This window comes from Cydia splendana, chromosome Z (genome assembly GCF_910591565.1).
Source record: "Cydia splendana chromosome Z, ilCydSple1.2, whole genome shotgun sequence".
Taxonomy (NCBI): Eukaryota; Metazoa; Arthropoda; class Insecta; order Lepidoptera; family Tortricidae; genus Cydia; species Cydia splendana.
In genome coordinates, this window is record NC_085987.1 from 14,980,883 (window position 1) to 15,003,806 (window position 22,924).

The 22,924-nt window shown below is 38.4% G+C and overlaps 2 protein-coding genes across 6 annotated transcripts; one reads left to right on the forward strand and one right to left on the reverse strand.

Moving 5' to 3' along the window:
- Window positions 1–5,677: 5,677 nt before the first annotated feature.
- LOC134804586 (probable serine incorporator) lies at window positions 5,678–18,051 on the forward strand. 5 transcript variants are annotated; one of them, XM_063777695.1, is made up of 12 exons: window positions 5,678–5,839; window positions 7,528–7,692; window positions 7,990–8,078; window positions 8,388–8,483; window positions 9,051–9,229; window positions 9,679–9,794; window positions 9,990–10,211; window positions 11,625–11,648; window positions 12,886–13,021; window positions 13,835–13,861; window positions 15,983–16,130; window positions 16,961–18,051. In XM_063777695.1, the coding sequence occupies exons 1-12, from the start codon at window positions 5,804–5,806 to the stop codon at window positions 17,091–17,093; spliced, it is 1,371 nt and encodes a 456-aa protein (XP_063633765.1). In that variant the 5' UTR covers window positions 5,678–5,803; the 3' UTR covers window positions 17,094–18,051. The 5 variants fall into 5 exon arrangements, with proteins under 5 accessions (XP_063633765.1, XP_063633766.1, XP_063633768.1 ...); XM_063777696.1 differs by lacking the exon at window positions 13,835–13,861 and having other exon boundaries at window positions 15,968–16,130; XM_063777698.1 differs by lacking the exon at window positions 13,835–13,861.
- LOC134804588 (O-glucosyltransferase rumi homolog) lies at window positions 18,049–21,531 on the reverse strand. The gene is made up of 6 exons (XM_063777700.1): window positions 21,361–21,531; window positions 21,094–21,278; window positions 20,379–20,567; window positions 19,189–19,319; window positions 18,735–18,882; window positions 18,049–18,585 (listed from the first exon to the last, which is right to left on the reverse strand). The coding sequence occupies exons 1-6, from the start codon at window positions 21,470–21,472 to the stop codon at window positions 18,163–18,165; spliced, it is 1,188 nt and encodes a 395-aa protein (XP_063633770.1). The 5' UTR covers window positions 21,473–21,531; the 3' UTR covers window positions 18,049–18,162.
- Window positions 21,532–22,924: the final 1,393 nt, after the last annotated feature.

Genomic DNA, 22,924 nt, shown 5'->3' on the forward strand with positions numbered 1-22,924 from the left:
TGACTAAATTTTCACTCACCCATACAAAAAATTCGAGAAATTCAAAATTCAAAAAAAATCTATTGATTTTTTTTTCGAAAATCCTCAACAAAATGTATACTATGAGGATTTGCTCTAGAAAAAAAAAACCTGTGAATAGCCCAGTTCTCCTACTATACAGAATAGTAAACTTGTCAAACATTTTTTTCATAACTCTGTTAAAAAAAAATGTTTTGTGTCGCGCGGCGTACCTGCATTGTAAGAGCGGTATGCAGCATTTAGGATTTTTAAGTATGTTTCGATGATTTCTGATAAGTTGTTATTCTTCTGGTTGTAGATTACATTAATAAATTACTTCTGGACGTGATATATATACAAATATAAATTAAATATATAAATAAAGATGTTGGGAAAACTTTCGCCAACAGAGTTAAGTATTATAAATGTGATAAAATTAACATTATTATTTGTATGTCTTTTCCATATCTCGGGACCATGGGGTCCCGGACCTTTGGGAGGCGTACGTGGGGACGAAGCCAACAGCGCAGAGGCCCTTTAAGGCACGTTAATCTAAAAGCAAAGGATACATGTGGTGGATACTATCCCCGAACGCACAGTGTGATACATCCGGAGATGGTCCCCGCCAGGTGCAAAGACTATTGCAGTGCAGCACTTTTGTGCTGCGATGGGAACTACGGTCATGGGCTATAGATTTGAAAGTTGGATGGTCTGGATAATGGGCTATGGGAGAGACTAGCGGACACCTGCCGTGACAATCAGTCTGAAAATTGTAAATGACAGGTGGTGACTCGCCAACGCCACAGTGCGACAACAGGCCAACACTTTGGAGTGGCTGTGAGGTTGTGGAGAGGTGAGTCTGCGGTAGCCAGATCCCGGTAATCCGTTCAGCAGGCCGCCGGCGTTATGACATTTTACACTTCGAACCTGGAGCATAGGTCCCGCTCTTGCGACTCCATTCTGGCCGGCCAATCAAAGCAAGCACAGAGGCGAGGGCCAGATGACAGGGCCCTCTGGAATAGGGGTCCGCGGTGTCGTCACTCACCGTCAGCTCGCCACAAGCTGCCCCCGCGGGACATTATTATTATTATTGTGGTGTTGTGGGCCTTTGGTAGGCCCGGTAGGACGCAAGTGGTCGTCGGAGGACGTGACAGCGTCACATCATCGGAGCGCCAAAACCTATTGGGGGTCCCGCAGGGGTCCTGCCTCTCAAACACCCTCTTCAGCATCCTTCTCAACGACCTACCGTTGGCAATAAAAGGCGCGGATATCTACATGTACGCCGACGATGTCACGGCAGTTATAAGTACGCCTACGAAAAATGAACTAGGCGCTGCCGTAAACAGCATAGTACTGCAGCTTAACGAGTGGTTTAAAACAAACGGTTTGGCACTAAACAAAAACAAGACCTGTTTCATGATAATCAAATTAAACGGCCACCCCAGTGAAAGCCTACGCGTGTGTGCAGACGACTCCCCCATACAGCAAGTGTCCTGTACTCGCTTGCTCGGGTTCCACCTCGACAGCGCGTTTACATGCGAGCAGCACATAGATGAGGTGTGCAGCCGATTGGGTAAGGCATGTTTCGTACTGCGCCGCCTGGCATGAACAGCCGGCCGGGCCGCGGTGCGGGAATGCTATTTTGCTACGGTCCACTCGTTACTAACATACGGTACGGAGCTGTGGGCCCGAGCTGCTGATTGGTACCGCGTTTTCTCCCTCCAGAAGCGAGCACTCCGCGGTATGGTCGGCAAGCCCAACGACGCCCCTGCCCGCGATCTCTTTATAGATTTTAAAATCATGCCCCTACCCTGTATACTTATACAACAGGTATCTGTGTTCACATACGTCAATCGAGAGCTATTTAAATGCAGAGGTACAAATCCCAAGTACCCCCTACGTAGCAATAAATACGCAGATAGATTAGTAGCAGAGCGTCACAGACTAGCGAAGTCGGCGAAATCGGTCTATTGTCTCGGACCATCAGTATTTAACCGCCTCCCGGAATGCGTCAGAAATGCAACTTCCACCGCCGGTTTTAAATCTAAATTAAACAAGTGGCTCCTTACTAATATGTTTTATGACTATAATGAATTTTTTGACATGCCACTTAGCTTATAATATAATGATAAATTGTGAATTTTAATGTAACACATAAACAATAATGAATCTTAAATATATAGTAAAATGAATGTAATATAATGATATAAATGTATACGTAATGAATTTCCAAATTGTAAATTTGTCTGATGTCTAAAAAATCCTAACTTACCATGTTTGTGTATGTAGGTGAAAAATATAAATGTACTATTTAACTAAACAGACTTGTAACAATTGTTACCAATAAACTTTCATTTTCATTCATTCATTTTCATTTTCATTTGAGTGTCGCATTGACCAGCATTGATCTATTGTGACGGCCCTTTAAGTTCATTACTAATGCCCGTTGCATCCAGAAAGTTCCAGATTCTTTGGGCCGTAATGTTTTGTACCTCATAGGGTTGCACTACGTGTCGCCCTAGGTAGGTACTTCTTTTTGACATTAGTAGTCCACAAGAACAGAGAATGTGCATTGCAGTCTCCTCTGACTCCTGACAGAACCTGCATGTCGCATCTGGTTTCTTGCCAATTTGAAACATATGTTTTTTCAACTTGCAGTGTCCAGTCAGTATTCTGGTCACCGCGCAGGTTTTGTGCCTTTTGAGTCTTAAAAGCTCCTTAGCAGTTTTGCTGTTGAACCCTTTGATCAGAGCTTTCGAGTGTTCTTGTCCTTTAACGAACTTCCACCAATCGATTGCTCTCGTTTTTTCTAAGTTGCTGAGCAGAGAATATGCATCTCGTTTTGTGCTTCCACAGAAGGGTTCTGGGCCGACCAGGGGTGTGTCTGCGCCCTTTGTAGCAAGTTCGTCCGCTTCTTCGTTTCCGTTAAAGTCGGAGTGCCCTGGTACCCATCTAAGTGTAACTTTGTTGGAGTAAGCCAGTGCATTTAGGTTTGTTTTACAGTTCTGGACTAGTTTTGAGTTTGACTCAAGGGATTCTAGTGCCAGCGGAGCAGCCTGGCTGTCTGAGTTGATGTAGATAAGCTGGTGTCTTAGGTTTCTACCCAGGTTGATCTCCGCACATTTGTTGATGGCGAAGACTTCTGCCTGGAAGATTGAGGCCAGTGTGCCCATGCTGACGCTAGCTCTGAGATTAGATCTCTCACCATAGATCCCACATCATACATCATTGCCTTTCTTGGAACCATCTGTATACCAGATGTGGCTTCCCTCTTCGACGTACATTTGGTTGTTGATCCATTTGTCTCTAGGAGGTATTTCTACTGTTTACAGTTTGGTGAGATGACATTCGGTGTGCGTGTCATCAGTGGGCATGCTAAGGGTTCTATTCGCAAAAACCCAGGCCTTTAGATTGGTTAATGCCTGAGAGCGCCATTTTGGCCTGTTTAGTGTGCATATTCTGTAGACGCACTGCTTGGCCTCCTTTTGCACCTGCAAGTGGAGTGGTATGATGTCCAGCAGTGCATCTAGGGCCGCTCCCGGTGTCGAGGAGTAGGCGCCTGTTACTGTTAAACAAGCCGTGCGTTGCAGGCTGTTTAGAGTGTCTATTGCTGTCTTTTGGCTGGTTTTGTTACACCAGACTGCGGAGGCGTAGGTGACAATTGGCCTCACTACCGCTGTGTTTACCACATAGCAATTTGGGTCTTAAGCCCTATCTTGCTCCTGCCATTCGACAGCGTGACCACATGGCCATTTTCGCTTTTTGTATAATGTTTCTCAGGTGAGGGTTCCGAGTTAACTTTTGGTCGAAGGTGACCCCTAGATACTTGACCTCTGCCGAGAACGGTATTATTTGTCCATTAAGTCTTGGTTTTGTGAGTTTATCGAGCTTCCGTTTCCTCGTGAATGGTTAAATGACTATTACAGTCTTGCTCGGATTAATAGACAAGTCATTTTCTCTACTCCATTTGAATATTGTGTTTAGAGCTCCATGCATTAGGTTGGATATTGTGTTGAGGCAAGGGCCTTTGACGATGACTACAAGGTCGTCGGCATATCCTTGTGTATCAAAGTCTTGGCCTGACATAAATCTAGCCCTAAATTAGCCGGTGGCATTGTTCCCAGGACGCAGGTTGTGCTTTATGGGTACTACTAAAGTGGATTCCAGATTGGGTGATCAAATCGACCGATTTGATCAGAAATGAAATTGGTGTCAATTTCCAATTTAATCACCAATTTTAGATTTATGGTGATATTAGCGCCCTCTAAAATGAAAAAATGCTTCAAAACGAAAATACTGGCGTCACAAATTGGTATTCTTGCGTCCGCACTCCATTTTATCGGTCATAATCGGCGGTTGAATTCGGCGAGCCAAATTGGCGTTTGCGTCCGCACGGTTCGAACGGACAATTTTATCAGATTGGCGAAAAATTGACTCGTCTGGACACACCTTAGTGATACTATACTATACTAGTTTACATTCGCGGCACGTGGCTCGGCTCGAGGCTCGTCTCATGTCTCGGCCACAGCTCGTATATAAATAAGCTCGTCGAGCTAATCGATTTTAAACACAAACGACACGGTATAAGGCATGGTATAATAATATACTCCGCCTGGTACTCTATTCCGAGATTCGCGTATGACCTAACTCATGGTCTAATAAAACATGGTCTTCTATTCCCAGAGCATGGACCTATATAATATTTCAGTGTCCCAGAGTGACACGGGTCTACGTCACAATAACATTGCCACTTTATTTCAACATAACATGTTACATGGGTACATTATACCTATGGTTAATAAGTTAAAATATTTCTTTATAATTTTATAATTTTCATTTATATGTATTTTATCTTAAATTTTACAATAACACGTCATTTTTAATTATTCGTTAGCAATATCCTCCGATTCACGACAGAAATTTCAGACGTTCGGGTAATTCTGTTTACACTACTGACAACACAGGATAGCTCTGAGGGGCTACCGCGAAAACCGAAATTCGCAAATTGCGGGGATCTTACTCTTTTACTCCAATGAAGGCGTAATTAGAGTGACAGAGAAAAATGCCCGCAATTGACGATTTTCGGTATTGGCGGTAGCCCTACTGTCACATTTGACCATAGATCTAGTATTACATAGATGAGCTATACGCGTGCCTCCGTGAGGGACAAAATATACGCAAAGCGACAATATTAAAAACACGTTTTAACATTCCTGACAACATACCAAAAACAATCTACGTAATTCGGTCGGGTTATTTGTTGCCCACCATAAACCATACTAAATTTTTGGTGGGGAACAAACATTCAACAAGCGATTCACGCGCATAGTCTGGAGGGGGCTTTTGACTCGTGCCCAAAAAATCGCTCCTCAATGCGAGGCGAGCCGCGAGAAGAGCCACGAGCCCACTGCTTATGGCGTCTCTACACGAATGGCCAACGCCGGCCAATCCAAGGGACGCATTTATGCATTAGAGGGAGCAAGTGATATTGCTATCTCAGTCTACCCCATGGTTGCGTCCCTTGGATTGGCCGGCGTTGGCCATTCGTGTAGAGGAGCCATTACACTCGCGTCACGTGGCTCGGCTCGTGGCTCGCACGCGAATGTAAACGGCTATGAGATTGACTCATGATCTGCCAAAAGGGAAAGTACGTCATGTCATGTCATACGTAAATCTAAATCAATACTGATTGTGATTAGGTACTTTGCTTCAAGTTATAGTTTAAAGTTATAGCTGCATTATTTGCCGTTTTCGATGCTATCTATCTAGTTAAAGCCGATTGGTATAATCATAAAAAAACTGCAAAATGGGAGCCGTCTTGGGCCTTTGTTCGGCAGCGCAGGTACTGTGCTTGTTTACAGTTTATTTAATTTTATTGTCGTGACCTATCATGATAAGCTTGAACAAAAGGAATTCACTAATTTAATTATAATATTGTTATTGTAGCATCAGCCCGACTGTTCAACCATACCTTTATATCAATGTAATAAGGACGTTATTATAATGAACAAAAAGTGTATTTATGTAGTTTGTTCTTCCATTATTCAAAGATTTCTAATTGGTTTATTAGCAATAATAAAAATTAGGCGACTGTTTTATTTATCCAATAAAATAATATTGAGTCTATTAGTTACACCCTAGCTTAGTAAAATTTAGATTTTATCAACACCTAACAGTCTTTACACCTTATTGAGTGCTGCAGATGCACCCCTTACATTTATTAACTCTTCAAATGGGTCTCTACTTTTTGGCGTTGATTCTGCACAAGAACTACATTAGGGCTGATTTAGATGTATGTCATAGAAACACTTTATGGTTTCTTCCAAACAGACTTGTAATTGGTTTTGTTCCCAATAGTTCCCTTTTCATGAAAACTTGTTGTTATATGTGTATACGAATATTTAATGCTCTTCCAGATAGTGTTAAGGATCTCCTTCTTAATTCAAAAAACCCATGGCAGCCATATTGAATTTCTAAATTTTTTATTCAATTGCGTTGAAAATGAAATAGATGAATCCACTTTATAAATAAATAAATAAATATTATATATTATACTTTTTGGCAAATCGCAAGTTCTCAGTTTGGGCCAAACCCCTAGTTAATATACTAACTATAGTTCTGATGACCCTTACTGCCCCACATGCGATTGAGCGATTCACAAGTAAGTCCAGATTTGCAAGCCATATTTTATCAACAGCTAACAGTCTTTACACCTTATTGAGTGCTGCAGATGCACCCCTTACATTTATTAACTCTTCAAATGGGTCTCTACTTTTTGGCGTTGATTCTGCACAAGAACTACATTAGGGCTGATTTAGATGTATGTCATAGAAACACTTTATGGTTTCTTCCAAACAGACTTGTAATTGGTTTTGTTCCCAATAGTTCCCTTTTCATGAAAACTAGTTGTTATATGTGTATACGAATATTTAATGCTCTTCCAGATAGTGTTAAGGATCTCCTTCTTAATTCAAAAAACCCATGGCAGCCATATTGAATTTCTAAATTTTTTATTCAATTGCGTTGAAAATGAAATAGATGAATCCACTTTATAAATAAATAAATAAATATTATGCACACACTCGCAATAGCCAGGATTGGACTGATTAGCTTTTTTTTTATTATGAGCCCATATTGTCCCACTCCTGGGCAAAGGCCTCCCTCTTATTTCTCAACGTATCCCTATCCCCTGAAGTCTCCCACCAGTCTCTGTCAAGCCTTTGACAGAGACTGGTGGGAGACTCATCCCGCCATCTCCAACGAGGTCTGCCATGACGCCTTACAATTTGTAGTACCCAACGGGTGGCTGTTTTGGCCCACAGATCATCTGGCATACGGCAGACGTGTCCTGCCCAGTCCCTTTAAGCTTTTTCAGCTATGTCAGTGATTCGTGTTTTGGAGCGCTGAATTGTATTGTTAATGTGATTGGTTAATTTCACGCTCAAAATACTACGCTCCATGATTAGCTAAAATATATTTACATACATTGGCTATATTAAGATTCATAAGATGGAATGTGTGATGTTTTAGCTCGCGTGCTGCTGCGGCAGCGCCGCGTGCTCACTGTGCTGCTCGGCGTGCCCCTCGTGCGCCAACTCCACCTCCACACGGCTCATGTACACCCTGATGTTGCTGCTGGTCATGGTGGCCGCATGCATCACTCTGGCTCCTGGACTCAAAACAGAACTACAAAAAGTAAACTCATCTTTATGCAGCTTACCAATTAAATGTTGTTTTAAAATAATGAAATCATATGACTATGTAAATGTACATATGAATTGGCTAGATAAACATGTTGAAAAATAATATGTTATTTACAGTTAAAAATTACTGATTATGAGATACATAGTGGGTTTTTACACTTTATAGTAGTGTTGATAGTTACTTTAAATTTGACAAAGTTGTGCAATGCTGCAGCTGTAGTACCTATCTGCGGTCATTATGATAATTATGATGACTTAAAAGTCACTTTACCAATACCTTTTTTTTCAGGTGCCTTTTTGTGCTAATTCAACAGGAGTCGTACCGGCAAATTTACAAGTAGATTGTAATAATGCTGTTGGCTACCTTGCAGTTTATAGGTATGTATTGAGTGTATTGCATTATATTACATTGCATTATATTATATTGCACTTTATGTTGAGGTCCATTTATACAGGCTTTATTTTTATGGCAGTGTGGTTGGTATCTAAGAGTGTATTTCTATAACATCTAAGAGCAAGATGCCTATAGATTCTAGAAACACATTGCAATGAAAAGAAAATATAGTGGCCACACTGGGTGCTGTCTCCTAAACACCAAATCTGTACTGGAAATACAGTCTTCAAGCTCGGTCTCCCAGAAGTCCCAGATATTAACTATTATGTAACATTGATCTATTATCATTTCAGAATTTGTTTTGCGCTGTGCATGTTCTTCATTCTGATGGCATTGATAATGATAGGTGTGAAGTCGTCCAAGGATCCTCGTACTGGCATACAAAATGGGTAAGTAATAACTTTACATACTGAAATGGCTATTGATTATAGGAAATATGTTAAGTATTAGAACAAAATCGAACTTAAGATTTTTACAGCTGAAGAAGATGGCGCTGTATGGCGCCATGTTTCCTGGGGCCCGTTTCTCAAAAGCTTGTAACTTGTAATACAAGTGGAAGTCCCTTTCTAACAAAAGCTGTCAAAAAGTGACATCCGCTTGTATTACAAGTTTTACAAGCTTTTGAGAAACAGGGCACTGGTAACTGAATTGTTAAATGTCAACTTTTAACAACCAGAGTGACCGCTTGAACGGAACCGTACATCTACATTAGTCAAATTCTAAACACGATTTTATCTTAGACTTCATCAATGAGCTATGATATTATTTGGTATTATTGATTATATTTTAACCCCCTTATTCATAAACGCGCTACAAACCTCAATAAGCTAATAATTCCTTGTCTTTATCTGTCATTTTGACTTATGTATATGTAAGAAAGAGACAAAACATAATTTAAATAAATCAGGCCCGTAAAGTTTTATGAATAAGGGGGTAAGTAATTAAAAATGTTGTAGTTTTTGGGGCATCAAGTTCCTGGTGGTGATCGGAGGTGTGATCGGCGCGTTCTTCATCCCCGAGGGCTCGTTCGCCTCCACGTGGATGGTGTTCGGCATGATCGGTGGCTTCTGCTACATCATTATACAACTCGTCTTGATTATTGATTTTGCGCACTCATGGGCGGAGAAATGGGTCTGTAAGTAAATACCACTGTGTCACTTGTACCATGACATTCTTAATTCCTGTCAGTTCAAAGTTACCCTCAGTTGTGAACCTTGTGATATTATTATAAATATTGATATTGTATTTTCTGGTACTCTTCAATATTTAGAGCAAAACTACACTACATGTGTAAATGCATATACATACATATAGGTAAATATACAATATAAATTCTGATGGATTATTCCCTCTTAGTGATAGGTGGGATTTTTTGCTAACATGTCCCGCCCACCTCTAATAACTGGGTATTTAGTCACAGTTGTTCCCAGTGGTAATAGGTAACAGATAATAAAATCGCTAATTACTAGCGGTAACAAGTTTGAAGTAACGGCCGGTTATAACGCGGTTGTTTCGGTCGCCGCATCCGGTTGTTGCGCTAGTGTGACCACCGCCTCACCCATTCTGATGATCAGCTTTCCTCAGCGAACTACGAGGAGTCGGAGTCGCGCGGGTGGTACGCGGCGCTGCTGCTCGCCATGCTCACGTGCTTCACGCTCGCTCTCGCCGGCATCGTGCTCTTGTTCCTCAACTTCACGCAGGTCGGTCACAATCATTTCAACACTCATATTACCTGATATAAAATCTAAAACTTGATCTACTATTTACCTATTCAACAAAAAACATGTGGCAATGCACCCGTGTTCAGTTTATACACAGCTGCACACTGAAAGACGCTGTTCTAAATTCCGATGGTGCTATAATCAGATAGATTGTGATAAAATAAGATTTGATAGGCGCAGGAGGCCAGCTGCGGTCTGTCCAAGTTCTTCATCTCGATCAACCTGATCCTGGTGGTGATCGCGAGCGCGATATCCATCCTGCCGGCGGTGCAGGAGCACAACCCGCACTCGGGCCTGCTGCAGTCCTCGGTCGTGTCGCTCTACGTCATGTACCTCACCTGGTCGGCCTTGTCCAACTCGCCGGCTCCCTGCAACAGTCTCATCGACCCTAACAATGTACGTAATCCTAGTTCATTCTTAACCTGTTAACCTTTTGAACGCCACAGACGGCAATTGACGTCAACGCAAAATCGTGACAACGACGCCAAAGACGGCATTTGACGTCGATCGTTTTTTGATGAAAATCTACTGAAAAACACCCCACTTAAAGGTTGGCATTATTTATTCACAAAACTAAATTTTACACCCGTGGCGCCAGTGGCACGGCAAATGGATGCGCCGTTTGGCGTTCAATAGGTTAAGAGGGGGCGTAATGCCAGAAAGTTAGAAGGGACCATATGACATGGCATGCCTCGCTAGGCTTGCGACGGGAGAAAAGGCCATCGCGCGGGTTTATACCTTTTACCTCAATTACTCAAGAAATATACTTCTGATTAACATTTTGCTTGTCCCTCGGCTATATAACTACCTAGTTATTTTATACATACTACTATAATTATACTTTGTGGTATGCAGTATCTATCTCATAGACGGTATACAAAATAAATGAAAATTAGATACGTTTACGTGATTTTTTCTATCGAGCCAACTTTAATACAGTGACCTTAAGGCTTGAGTCTGCCCTTGCAAATAGTGTTATTTTTTTCATGGCATTTCCACTTGATTAAAATGTGGAAAAATTCAATATACAAACTACAATATTGCGTTAGCCCCCTCTTAAGCGTCATTGACGTCATGTCATGGAGGCGCAGTCGTACCGTAGCCCAGACGCCGTGCCGTCATTTGACGGCTACAGACATTATCACCAAGACCAAGCTCTGTAATAAGACACTGTATAATTATTTATATACTCAATATCAGTATTGGTAGTCTTTAGTAATAACACTCATTTTATCATTTTAAATGAATTGGCTCTATAGTTCGTTTTTTTAAGTAGGTAGGTATTAGAAAAAAGGTAAACAATCTTGAAAGGTCTTTTTATTGAAAAACCCTTTTGAAAAATAAGTCATGGCAAATATGTAACAATTATGATTATTTACATTCTTTTGCTTTCATACGTAATAGTTAAATTAAAAGACACATCAAGATCGCGTAGTCTTTTACTAAGGCTAAAAAAAAGGAACTATACGACTAACTTATTTCACTCTATCGATAGAGCACTTTCGTGTTCCGAGATTCGTTTCATGCTAATTTTCTGGACTTACATAACTAAAAAACCAAAAAATAACGTAACTTACATAATTATACTGTATGCATATATATTATCAGTAAACATTTGGTAAACATACTTCACTGATTTCTTCATATCGTTGGGAAGTCCCTAGAAAATAATATTTTGTGCCACGGAGATAAATATGTTCTTTCTCCTTATAATGTGTAGACCAATCTCTGATATATACGTATTATTATATATGTTTAATTTTGTATGTTTATTGAGACCAGTTGTTACATTCAATTATGCATTACCAGGATCGTAAAGAAGATACTTACTGGGTACGTACACTAACAAAGTAGTTGGTAATTTTCACCTTTGTGCCTTAATTGTTTTCCCAGTAAATCCTCCAAATTTACCGTTCACAATGTCTTAATGAAGCAATCCTTCTGCCCATTTCCTCAGACGCCGATTTTTTAAATTTCGAGTGCTCAATTTCGGCAAAACATGAAATGCTGTTTTTGAAATATCGATAGAAATTGGGAATAAAATAAATAAATAAACGAAATACACGAAATAGAGCGGTCGAAATAAAAAAATTGGCTCCCAGTTCACTTCGTCTTTTGTTACTCACTCACTTTATTCATTTATGAATGTGTACGATGTTCCTCCAGCTTGGTTCACTTTGAATTTAAGTAACGTTAAAATAATTAAATATAATTTAATTAACAGGAATTAGTAAATGATGTGATAGCTAGAAAGAAAAGTGTAAATAATTATGCAGACAAATAATTTATTCTCGAGTTTTGTCATTGGCCAAGGCAAAATATTTCGTATTGTGTATAATCAAGATAAATATTATGGGTAACTAGTAATCTGTTTAATCATTAATCATGCCTTTTCTCCATTTGTATGCTTTTATGTTCAATGCTTTTGCTTTTCAAACAATAGGCATACAGTTATACTATTAGAGTTTACGTGGGTTGGAAAGGTGACATTTGTACACCCTTACGAGCGACAACAGGTGAGACTAGGTCACGACCTAGACTGGGGACAAAAAATATTTCGTGATTTTTCAAGTATTTGATAATTACCTACTGTGAAGCCTATCGAGATGGAAAGCTCTGATTTGACATTAGCATGTCATTATTTCAACATAATATATTTAACTAAATCAGCCTAATAAACTTATTTTATGCAAGTATAACTTGTTTGGTTGGATTTTCGTGTATTAAAGGATTGTATTTGACTAGTTGTGTGAGCCCTGACCTATACACGGTGGCAAAAAAATAACTGCATTCCCGTTACCAGGGAGGTTTTGGGATTATACTGAGCAACTTTTACTATGTGATCAACCCCGAAATCGCAAAAAAATGGCTGCTTCATACATTTTGGCTGGTCCATTTTCTATGGGAGGGTAATTTTTTTCGCGATTTCGGGGTTGATCCCATAGTAAAAGTTGCTCAGTATAATCCCAAAATCTCCTTGGTAACGGGAATGCAGTTATTTTTTAGCCATCCTGTATAAATATCAAGGTGAATGATGTAATTAAGTAGTAAATGTATGTGGTATGGGTAGGCGGCGTCGTTCGACAAGCAGGCCATCATCGGGATGGTGATCTGGGTGTGCAGCGTGCTGTACTCGTGCGTGCGCACCGCCTCCAACTCCTCCAAGATCACCATGTCCGAGCACATCCTTGCCAAGGAAGGCACAGGTGATTATCTTTTTACTATTCTCTTGTATATTACCTACATATAACCAATATTACTATAATTCAGTTATGTTTAATTACCGTAAACAACTATACTTACCCAAATATTTAAACGCTGACAGTTGAGTTCATGCGTTGTTTTGATTTTAGAGCTTTACAGCAATTAACTGAACACCGCGATAATGAGGTACCCGATAGATTGATTATCTGGACATAACTATTTATGTACATATAAATCCAAAATGTATACCATTCAGCCATTTTCAAATGGAACCGCGGAATATATATAATAAGGAAAAAAACAGCATAGGTAGGTCCACAGTGACGGAAGAAATTTTTTAATTTGGGTTTTCGTCAAATATTTTGCTTTCCAAAAGGGTTCCGTTACCAAAAAACTTTGAAAACCGCTGTCCTATTATGGATGCTTCGACTTAGTTTGAAGATTAGGTATTTATGTCTGTATGTAAAATTGCAACTCCAATTATACTCATAAATAGACTCTTTAAAAAGTTACTTAACTATATATATAATTTATCCCCTTTGTATAGTTACATGGGAGGGGTACCTACGAGTACATTACATGAAATAAAGTTTACTTATATTTTCTGCACAAACAGGAGCTATTTAATTCCACAGCTTCATAAATGTATCCGAAACCTCACGATCACGGTGTGTATAATTATATAACTCTGTGCGTTTTAGTTGAGATTCTGTCAGTGTTGAAATATACCTACAAATACGTAGTTAAAAATAAATATTAACACAATTATCCATTCCCTGCGACGTTTGGCGCTGCCGGCGGCGCGGCGGCCGCAGGGCAAGGAGGGCTCATTGCTAACGAAGGTAACATTTCCACGGTAGCTCGTGATAGACGCTGGCCCCAATCCTCTCATTCATTGACAAGACAATAACATATCATTTGTATTACAATGTTGGTGTTTCCGCTTATTGCCATGAGTAACGCATATGGTTTTGGAAGACGGACGGAACTCTTCATATTTATACCTACTCAATCTTTGGTAACTAATAAAGAAATACATACATGAATAATAAAATAATATTATAAACGTAAAAGTGTATCTGTCTGTCTGTTACCTGTTCATGCTTAAACCGCTTTAACCGATTTAGTTGCAATTTGGTAGGTATATTTGGAGTCTTGGGGAAGGATGTAATTTTTATCATCTTTTAAGGGGGTGGAAGTCACTATACCGCTTAACTAATTTAGATAAAATTTGAAATGGAGATAGTTTGAGTAATGGGAATGGATATAGAATAGTTTTTATCGCCTTAATCAACGCTTAAGGGTGTAAAGAGGGGGGAGGGGTTGGAGTTTGTAAAGGGAATCATTAATATCTTAAAACAAGGACTATAAGACTTTTATCATTTATGTTTTCGTTTAGAGAAATAAATAATGTTTATGCATTTTTGGCCAGTTAGTCCTTTGGGGGGTGAAAAGAGGGGTGGAAGTTTGTATGGGGAATCAATAAAAAGGAGATTGGATAAAAAACAAGCTACTCAAATTACTAATTCCACGTAGACGAATTCGCAAGCTCAAGTTAACTCGAGACCATCTGCCTACTTTGGTACCTACTCATGCTTGTATCATCACTGTTTTATTTTTTATTGGTTTACCAGTAACTGTTACACTGACGCATACATACATTTTATTAAATGCTTAATAACTAAGAGCTTAGTGTACAATAAAATTGAGATAAACACTGCATGCAAATTAAAATGTATTACCAAGCGAAATTTAATTACGAACTAATTACTTAAATACTATGTTGTGAAGCTGACGTTTAAGCTTGTTTAAAGGAGTGCAAAACATATCAATTTAGTTATGGTTGTTATGCAACTTACATAGTCTTGGGATGGGGGAATTAGATCCAAGGACAGTCCTTCGGAAAGGTAGGGATAAAAGGTTAATAGGGTTTCTAGGATATGTAAAAGGTACTCTAAATTTAAATTTTGGCAATAACTCAGGGCGGTTTATAGAATCACTTAAAATTTTTCATAAAAATATTAAATCTAAAAGATTTCTTCTATTTTCTAATGATTTAATTTTAAAATGTTTAAGACGAGCAGCGTAACCTTTAATCCCGTTATCGGGTGATCAGCAGGTGTTACAATGTACAGTCTTAGTTGCCAGAATACCTACATACTCGTAATCATTCAAATACAGGATGGGAAGTCTGTTGTGCTGCAAACCGTTGTTTTAATAACGTATGTACATGGGCTCAAATTCTTTTTTATCTTTTATTTTATCTTGGCATACGGTATAACTGTCAAATACCTCGTGTGGCAATGGCATATAAGAAAAGCGGGCGCGGGGTGTTCAACGTCCGACCGTAATGAACGACTTATTATGAGGCCCGAAATCGATGGGAATCGTATATACCTACAACCATATTAAACCTCAAGCTGAGCTCTGTACATTGAAACCTTGCAAACTAGTTCTAAAATCCTGTAGATTTTTGTTACATGTTGGCCCATAAGTGAGCTAACTCGTGCGTGTGCTCATTTGTACTATTACATATACATATTTAATCTAACTGAACCCCAAAATCTAAGTAAGAGACATAGACATCCTACGCTTTATCTTGTCATTATTACAACCATAATATGCCCGCATTTTGAGATTTGTGTAGGTCTATAGATCTATTTTTAAATGTTGTTTAGTAAGTTTGTTTTCTTCTTCGAAAACTTACTCCTTCAACACAATATGTACTCTAGTTTTATTTTAAATTGGCTGGGACTAAATTGATTAATGCAGAGTTTAGTAATCACTTAGTTTGATGCAGTTATTTGTTAATGTCATTACTTCAAGTATAAATAAAATCACGTAGATTCGTAGGCAATGTATTTTAAAACGTCAGTTTACTCCAGCTAATTAAAAATATCTATGAGTATGAATGCTAACCAGCGGGTGTGTTCGCTCACTGAGCGCAGGGTATGATTCCATAGAGGGCGCGGGCGCGGACGGCGGCGAGGCCGGCCAGGCGAAGGTGTTCGACAACGAGGGCGACGGCGTGGCATACAACTGGACCTTCTTCCACGTCGTGTTCGCGCTGGCCACCCTCTACTCCATGATGACGCTCACCAACTGGTTTAAGTGAGTATACTCTTCTATTAATAGGTACATACTCAGATTACGGAGTTCCTGGCAAATGGTTTGTGTGATCAAGATATTCATTAAACGCTTTATAAATTAACGACTGATCATCAACAGGAAGTGGGACGCCCAACTACATTGTGAAAAAGCATTTCTTTATAAATTGTACAGTCAAAGAATTTCATTTCCGACCCATTTCGTACCTTGTCACAGTGACAATCAATATGAAAGTCGCAAGAGACCAGTAGGGCTAAGATGGTCGGTTTTTTATCATCTGTTTTTTATCATCATGCCTGTCACGTTCTAACAAGTATGTAAGTCCAAAAGTGACGCATGACAAGTGATAAAAATGTGACCATGATACCGCCGCAGACCTCATACTCTTGTCACTGTGACAAAGTACAAAATGGGTAGGAAATTAAATTCTTTGACTGTACTAGAGATTACTCCGATTGCTCGTATTGTTATCGTTTAGCAAAAAGCAAGTTATAAAAAAATTGTATATTTTATATTTTAATGAGAACGTTCATTTTTGTTCGTATTTCACAAGATTAAACCAAGTATAGTCGGACATGAAATTTTAGAAAAATATTGAGGGCGCCACTTCCTACGTAACTGTCACATTTTTCACATTTTTGACGTAAAATCTTAAACATGGCAACAATTTAGTATGAAATATTTTATTTCCATTTTATTTAATTTCTACTATTTTATGTCGCACTATAAGTAATCTCACAAAGCAGGGACAGACAGGACCTATCTGAATTTATTTTCATCCTAAGAGTATCTCATTTTTAAGACGATATTTTTATGGATTGTTTATATTTCAGCCCGAGCTCGCAGCTCATGAAAGTGAACGTGGCGTCCATGTGGATCAAGATCTCCTCCTCGTGGCTCTGTGTCGGGATCTATATATGGACCATGGTCGCGCCGGCTATGTTCCCAGATCGCGACTTCAGTTAAACTCCACCTATTTGTAATATATACTTATATGTTCTTATTATTTGAACGGTTACAAATGCTATTGAGATGAATACTTATTTAGGGATCTCATCAACCAAACAATATTGCAAATCCAAAAGCGTACAACTAACTTTATTTCATTATGGGTTATGTAAAAAACACATCCATATTTTGTTTTTTTTTTAGTGTTAAAAGTAGGTACATGGTACATTGTGTATTTACAATAAAGATTAATTGATAGTAAATTGGATAACTAAGAAGTCAGAAAGTGGCAACAAGTGTTCGGTGGCTCTAGATTGAAAATTTCTTGAATGCCTGTTACAGATAATGTTTTTCACAGCGTGAAGATTTTTCAGCCAAATAAACAATCACTTACGATAATATATGCCCCACGGTCGCCACGATCTTGCACACAGCTGAACTGACATACCATAAACTTTAGATACTTACTTATTACCAGCAATTTATATCACACATGTAAAATATTATTTGTCTATAGTATTACGAGTTGTAATTTCCGGAAACCCGTGTTATTCACTTTACAACTACCTATTCGTATTTTAGACATACTTGTTCATTTTCATATTAATATAAAGGCATGTGTTCAGTTTGTGATTGCGTTGGTTAGCGAGCAATTCGTGAAAGGGAGAAGGGAAGCCGCTACAAATGTTAGTATGCGTAACTATTTACTTTGTTAAGCTTTTTGTGGCCAGACTGCACGTCGGATAGATCATGGCAAATGCGACTTACGTGCTTTCTTCGCGTTTGATTTTAGGTAGATGCTGTTTAATTTGGGAGGAGACGCATTCGATTTTCACATATTATTAGGCTATAATATCTAATCAATTTACTCCCATTTAAATTTAATCTCGATTTAATACTTGTAGTACTAGCTAAATGTTTGAAGTTCTGTGCTATCCTAGTCACCTAAACTATTTAAATAAAACTCTGTATCTACCAATAACTTGTTCTTTAATGTTTTCGCCAGCCTATATTAGCCCCATCACTAGGCGCAGGCCTTCTCTTAGTGTAGAGTACAAGATGATTCAGGTCTTTACTTTATCAGTACCTATGAGATTTTGATCAGATCTTCATCCCTTACAATGTCGTACTTTAGTAATTTGACATATTTTTTCAGCAAGTGCCTCCAGTAGCATTTCACATCCTTAGCAGTCAATTTTTCCCAAATAAATTGATATCCTCTTTCTGCTATCTCTTGCGCCAACGAATCATTTTCTTGGAAAAATTCGATGTATTTGGCGATATCTGTCTGGGTAGCTTTTGGGCTTAATGGTACATAGTGCACCCATGGCTTTAAAGGTGCGTAGTAGAATTCCTGCCATTCGTTTCCCACGTGAAATACTAACGACTTGCAGAGAAACAGATGTTTGAAACGGAAACTCGCCGCGACGCCTCTGTAGTTAAATAGATACTTGTACTTGCAATGGTCTTCAAATGAAACCTCTGCAGCTGGTTCCGCGTCCAGCGTGTCCTGTAATAATGTACTGAGTTGTCAAACAAGCAAATGTAACATAATTACAAAACTGGTTATACCGCGAACGGGTAATTGTAGGAAGTTTTTAAAGTTTAATTTTCTAATTTAACAAATGCAATACAGTCGATATTTGTAAGAATAAGTACCGCTTTTGATTTCCATGCCTGGTTTTTTGTATACTGGGCATCAACTAAATTGGGCATGTCCCTAGACAGGCGAATAAGTGCATCTCGCTCATCACTTGTCCTAGAACCTCTGAAGAAACCTTTCTGTTCTTTCATACTCCAGGGCCACCTGTAAAAAACTATGACATACATAAATGTTGCAAAATATTCATAGCATAAGACAGTTCTTTAACTGAGATTGTCAATTCGGGATCTAATGCGAAAATTTAGTATTTAATTCCTTATACATATAGTGGCAGATTCAGATATTTCTTGACATGTTGGCCGCTCCGGTATACCTGATGGTGAATGTACACAGTTTACAGTATGGAACTAGACTAAAAATACCTGAAAATTATGTAACACGCATAAACGCGTACATAATTGGGACAACAATGACATGACTGAAAATAGGTATTCCGGTCAGTATCTTTACCTTTCAGCAGCAGCAGAGATGGATAATCTGTGTTTGTCCCACCGTCCAATTCCATTAGGATATAATGCTATTGCTGGACCACCCTCCCAAAAACTCCATGCTGGATACATAATGTCATAATAATCCTTAGTCTGAAAATTTTTACTTTTCATCATCTACATCACATTCGCCAGCTAGACGATCAGTGGAGAAGTAACTAATAATAAGTGTTTAATAACTTTGACAGCATTTATAAACAGAACAAAAATTTGCTAGTAGTGTTAATAACCAGCAGTCAATGATTAATACATTAAATGCATCTTATCCTATTCACTACATTTATATGTACGATTCTTCACAGTCGCATGAACCTAGCCGCTGCCTGCCGACTACCATATATATCTATACTGTATACAAAGAGAATAGATGGTATAGAGGGGTCCTGTCATAGTAAATTTTGTAGTCACAGTAAATTTACTGCCATCTATCCACACACGACTAAAACTCAAAATGAAAACGTATAAAATTATCAAAAAAATGTATATATATTGATACTTGATTTTATTATTTTTATATCATTTTGACCTATGTTCATTCACTGATATCTACCTATGTGTTAAAATTGTTAAATATGAAACGGTGTCGTCACGCCATCTAGCCGAGCATAGGCCAAAGGTGTGTGCGCCATCTATCCGAGAATGACTTTTTCTTGATTTCCGAGGTACATTTTTTCCTTAGACTTTATTCATCTTATACGAAGTTACATATGTCTTTGACTGTATATATCTATGTCTGGCACTCGTTTTCGTTGCCAGGAAGCATAATACAAAGATTTTTGAGGCTTTCCATCGGAGAAGGGTATGCTTCATGTGCAATAAGGACCTTTCTATCGGAATCTCTGTTGGAAAAGGACTATTGCACTTGAAGCATAAGGACCCTTATGTGATGGAAAGTCACATTTGGGCTTTACAATTTCTTTGTTTAACAATTTAAGCAAATACTCGCTCTGTGTGCCACTGGCAAATAAATACAAAAAGAGGGTGTAAAATCATGTATCATGTCATGTAAGATACATTGCCAAGAAAAGGGTAAACTCATTTGCAAAATTAAGGAAATAGAAGCAATTGGGCAAATTTGGCTATGCATTGCCATCATTACTTACATATTATAAACAATTAAGTAAACAATTTTTACAAGACCGTTTCTTATACCTTGCTAAATGAAAATACAGGTGCCTTCACATGACCCCAAACATGGTTAACTTGAGGCCAATCTCGTGTATTTATGGCTAGCTCCATATTTGGCAACTTTGGTGCCAGAGCTTTCAAGTAATGTTCTATACCCGAACATCTGGCTGGGAAATGGCAATCTTTTTGGCGATATAGTTTACCTTCAATTATCTGAAACAAATCAGAAATTATATATTATCCTCCTGAGTCCCTGAGGCTTTTATAAAGGATTTAATTTAATCCAAATCGAATTTTGAATTAAAATGGAATACAAGAAGGTTCCAATTTCAAAACTGCAATAATGACAAGGGGGACTCAGGAGGGAATTATAAACTTAAAACATTTAATAGTTTAAATAACCTTTGTGCAATTAAAAATTATCATCAAACCCAATCTGTAGCAATCTTCGAGCAACACCGGCTTCCGACACATCGGAAGGGAGGGGCCCAAGCGATATCTCACCGTACAAATCTTTCTGCCATTTTTCGCGGGGGGAAAGGTGCACACAGTCGCACTTCTCACACACTTACATACTAAATCCAGATAAATAAAATAAATGAGTATGAGTATGAATAAGAGTTTACATTTATGGCAAATGTCGACTCCATAGCTTGCTATTAGTCTTACCATGCGACAAACACTCCGATGCCTGATGATAACTATTTTTGTTATGATTGAAGGATTCTTTAAATAATACCTGATATTTGGTGGCCTTCGACTGGGCGAGCGAAAACATTTCCTTCGTAATTCCATCTTTAAATGGTGCTAAATCTTGATCAACCACGGACTTGTGGCAGCTACAGTTTTGCCGTTCGCAGGGCACATAGTCTGCATTAGCAGCTCGAATTTCTTTCAAAACATTTGAATTCCATTGATTACTGTCTGAAAATAAATTATACTGGTGAAGTTGTTCATTTATGTCGAGAAACGAGTCCAAATACCGGCTATAAAAGTAACTTGTTACCTTTAGAATATTTATTGTGGTTTTCTGAACAAGAATTGTATTTGGTACATGTCTCGTCATTGTAGGAAAATGTTGCAGTAACATAAAATACCATGATTTGTATACTTAACATCTTAAATTCTTAATATAAGTATAAAACGCAACGCGTACAGTTTACACAACAAAATATGGATGAGCAAGTTCCACTGAAATATGAAACCTATGGAAGTGAAACGTCAACGAATAATGCGTGCCACTGTGACGTCATCTTAGAACTAAACATGGCGGTTTTAGTGCTGCCCAGAAGATTTTTACTGTTACTAGGTTTTATCGATACATCGATAACTTTTTAACGTTCTCGGCTCATTTTATTTAAAATACTAAGTATGTATTATTTGTGGAGTTTATGTTTTAATAGGAAGTAAGTAAGTAAATAAAAATTCTTTATTAGTATATTGTTATGTGAAAAGATACTTTGATTGAGTAAGATGTGTGGAGTCTAGGACAATTTCGTGCTTCAAATTTGACAGGTAAACGAGATGACGCTGTACTACGCAATACATATTGCGATTTTTGCGGTAACTCTGATTTTCAAAAGTTGACGTTTGACAACTTAGTGACCGCAAAACACATGGCGCAGTACAGCGCCATCTGTTTTGGATGTCAGAATAAGTGTACGTGTTTTTCTTGGACTTTACCTCTCCATTACAATCAATTTTGTTGTGTTGCTAACCCTAAAGTCTGTAACACACTACCGCATTGCACCTCGACCTTGGTGCGCCGTATCTATAAGTGAGAGCGATACAAAATTCAAGCTTATTAAGCGACGGGTGAAAAAAAAACAAAACACCTTCAGAACATTTTTTTTATTACAAAAATAAGGAATGACTTCCGCTCTTCAACTTCTTCAACATTTATTCAGCAAATAGGCCACAAGGGCATTTTTATACGTCAACATTGAATTTACATACAAGCAAAAATAATAACAATACATTAACCATTTTATAAATTACAACTATATGTAAGTATATGGTCTCTTAATGTCGAATTATATAAAAAAAATATAATAATGATATAAAAAAGCCCGCAGGGCAGCTTGTGGAGTAACGACCCCACGGCCCCGAGTTACCCTAGTGCTCCCGAGAGTCGGTCAGGATCTCCATCTCCAGACACTTTCTTTTTATGTTCATTTCTTGGTAACCTATAAAAAATGATTTAATTATTAAATTAAGATAATTTAGTTGGTTTGAAGCGGGGTAGCATGATAAAATAAGAAAATATAAATAGGCAATCATAATATATCGATATCAAAGTCGATAAATAAAGTACAACCCTAGCTGAAATGTTTACATTATTTAAGCGTAAAAATATAGTTAAATAAATCCAATCACTTCATGATCTATAGCTGCACAGAAGAACCTTGCTATTTATAATGTGAAACATCCTTACATTTCCCAGGAACATTAACAATAACCAATATTTTTCATGTAAATGATAGCGTACCTGTGTAAGGTTAAAGATGGCTGATTTGGTGGTTTTCTTATGCCGCACCCTAATACACTATACACTGGCATATTCGCGACGT

Coding starts and splice junctions, on each gene's coding strand:
- LOC134804586 (XM_063777695.1), top strand. CDS start 5,804: ATGGGAGCCGTCTTGGGCCTTTGTTCGGCAGCGCAG. Junction 11,649..12,885: donor GTAAAGAAGATACTTACTGG/GTACGTACACTA, acceptor TGGTATGGGTAG/GCGGCGTCGTTCGACAAGCA. Junction 13,862..15,982: donor AGGGCTCATTGCTAACGAAG/GTAACATTTCCA, acceptor ATGATTCCATAG/AGGGCGCGGGCGCGGACGGC.
- LOC134804588 (XM_063777700.1), bottom strand. CDS start 21,472: ATGTTAAGTATACAAATCATGGTATTTTATGTTACTGCAACATTTTCC. Junction 18,883..19,188: donor ATCTCTGCTGCTGCTGAAAG/GTAAAGATACTG, acceptor AGTTTTTTACAG/GTGGCCCTGGAGTATGAAAG. Junction 18,586..18,734: donor AGGCATGGAAATCAAAAGCG/GTACTTATTCTT, acceptor ACATTATTACAG/GACACGCTGGACGCGGAACC.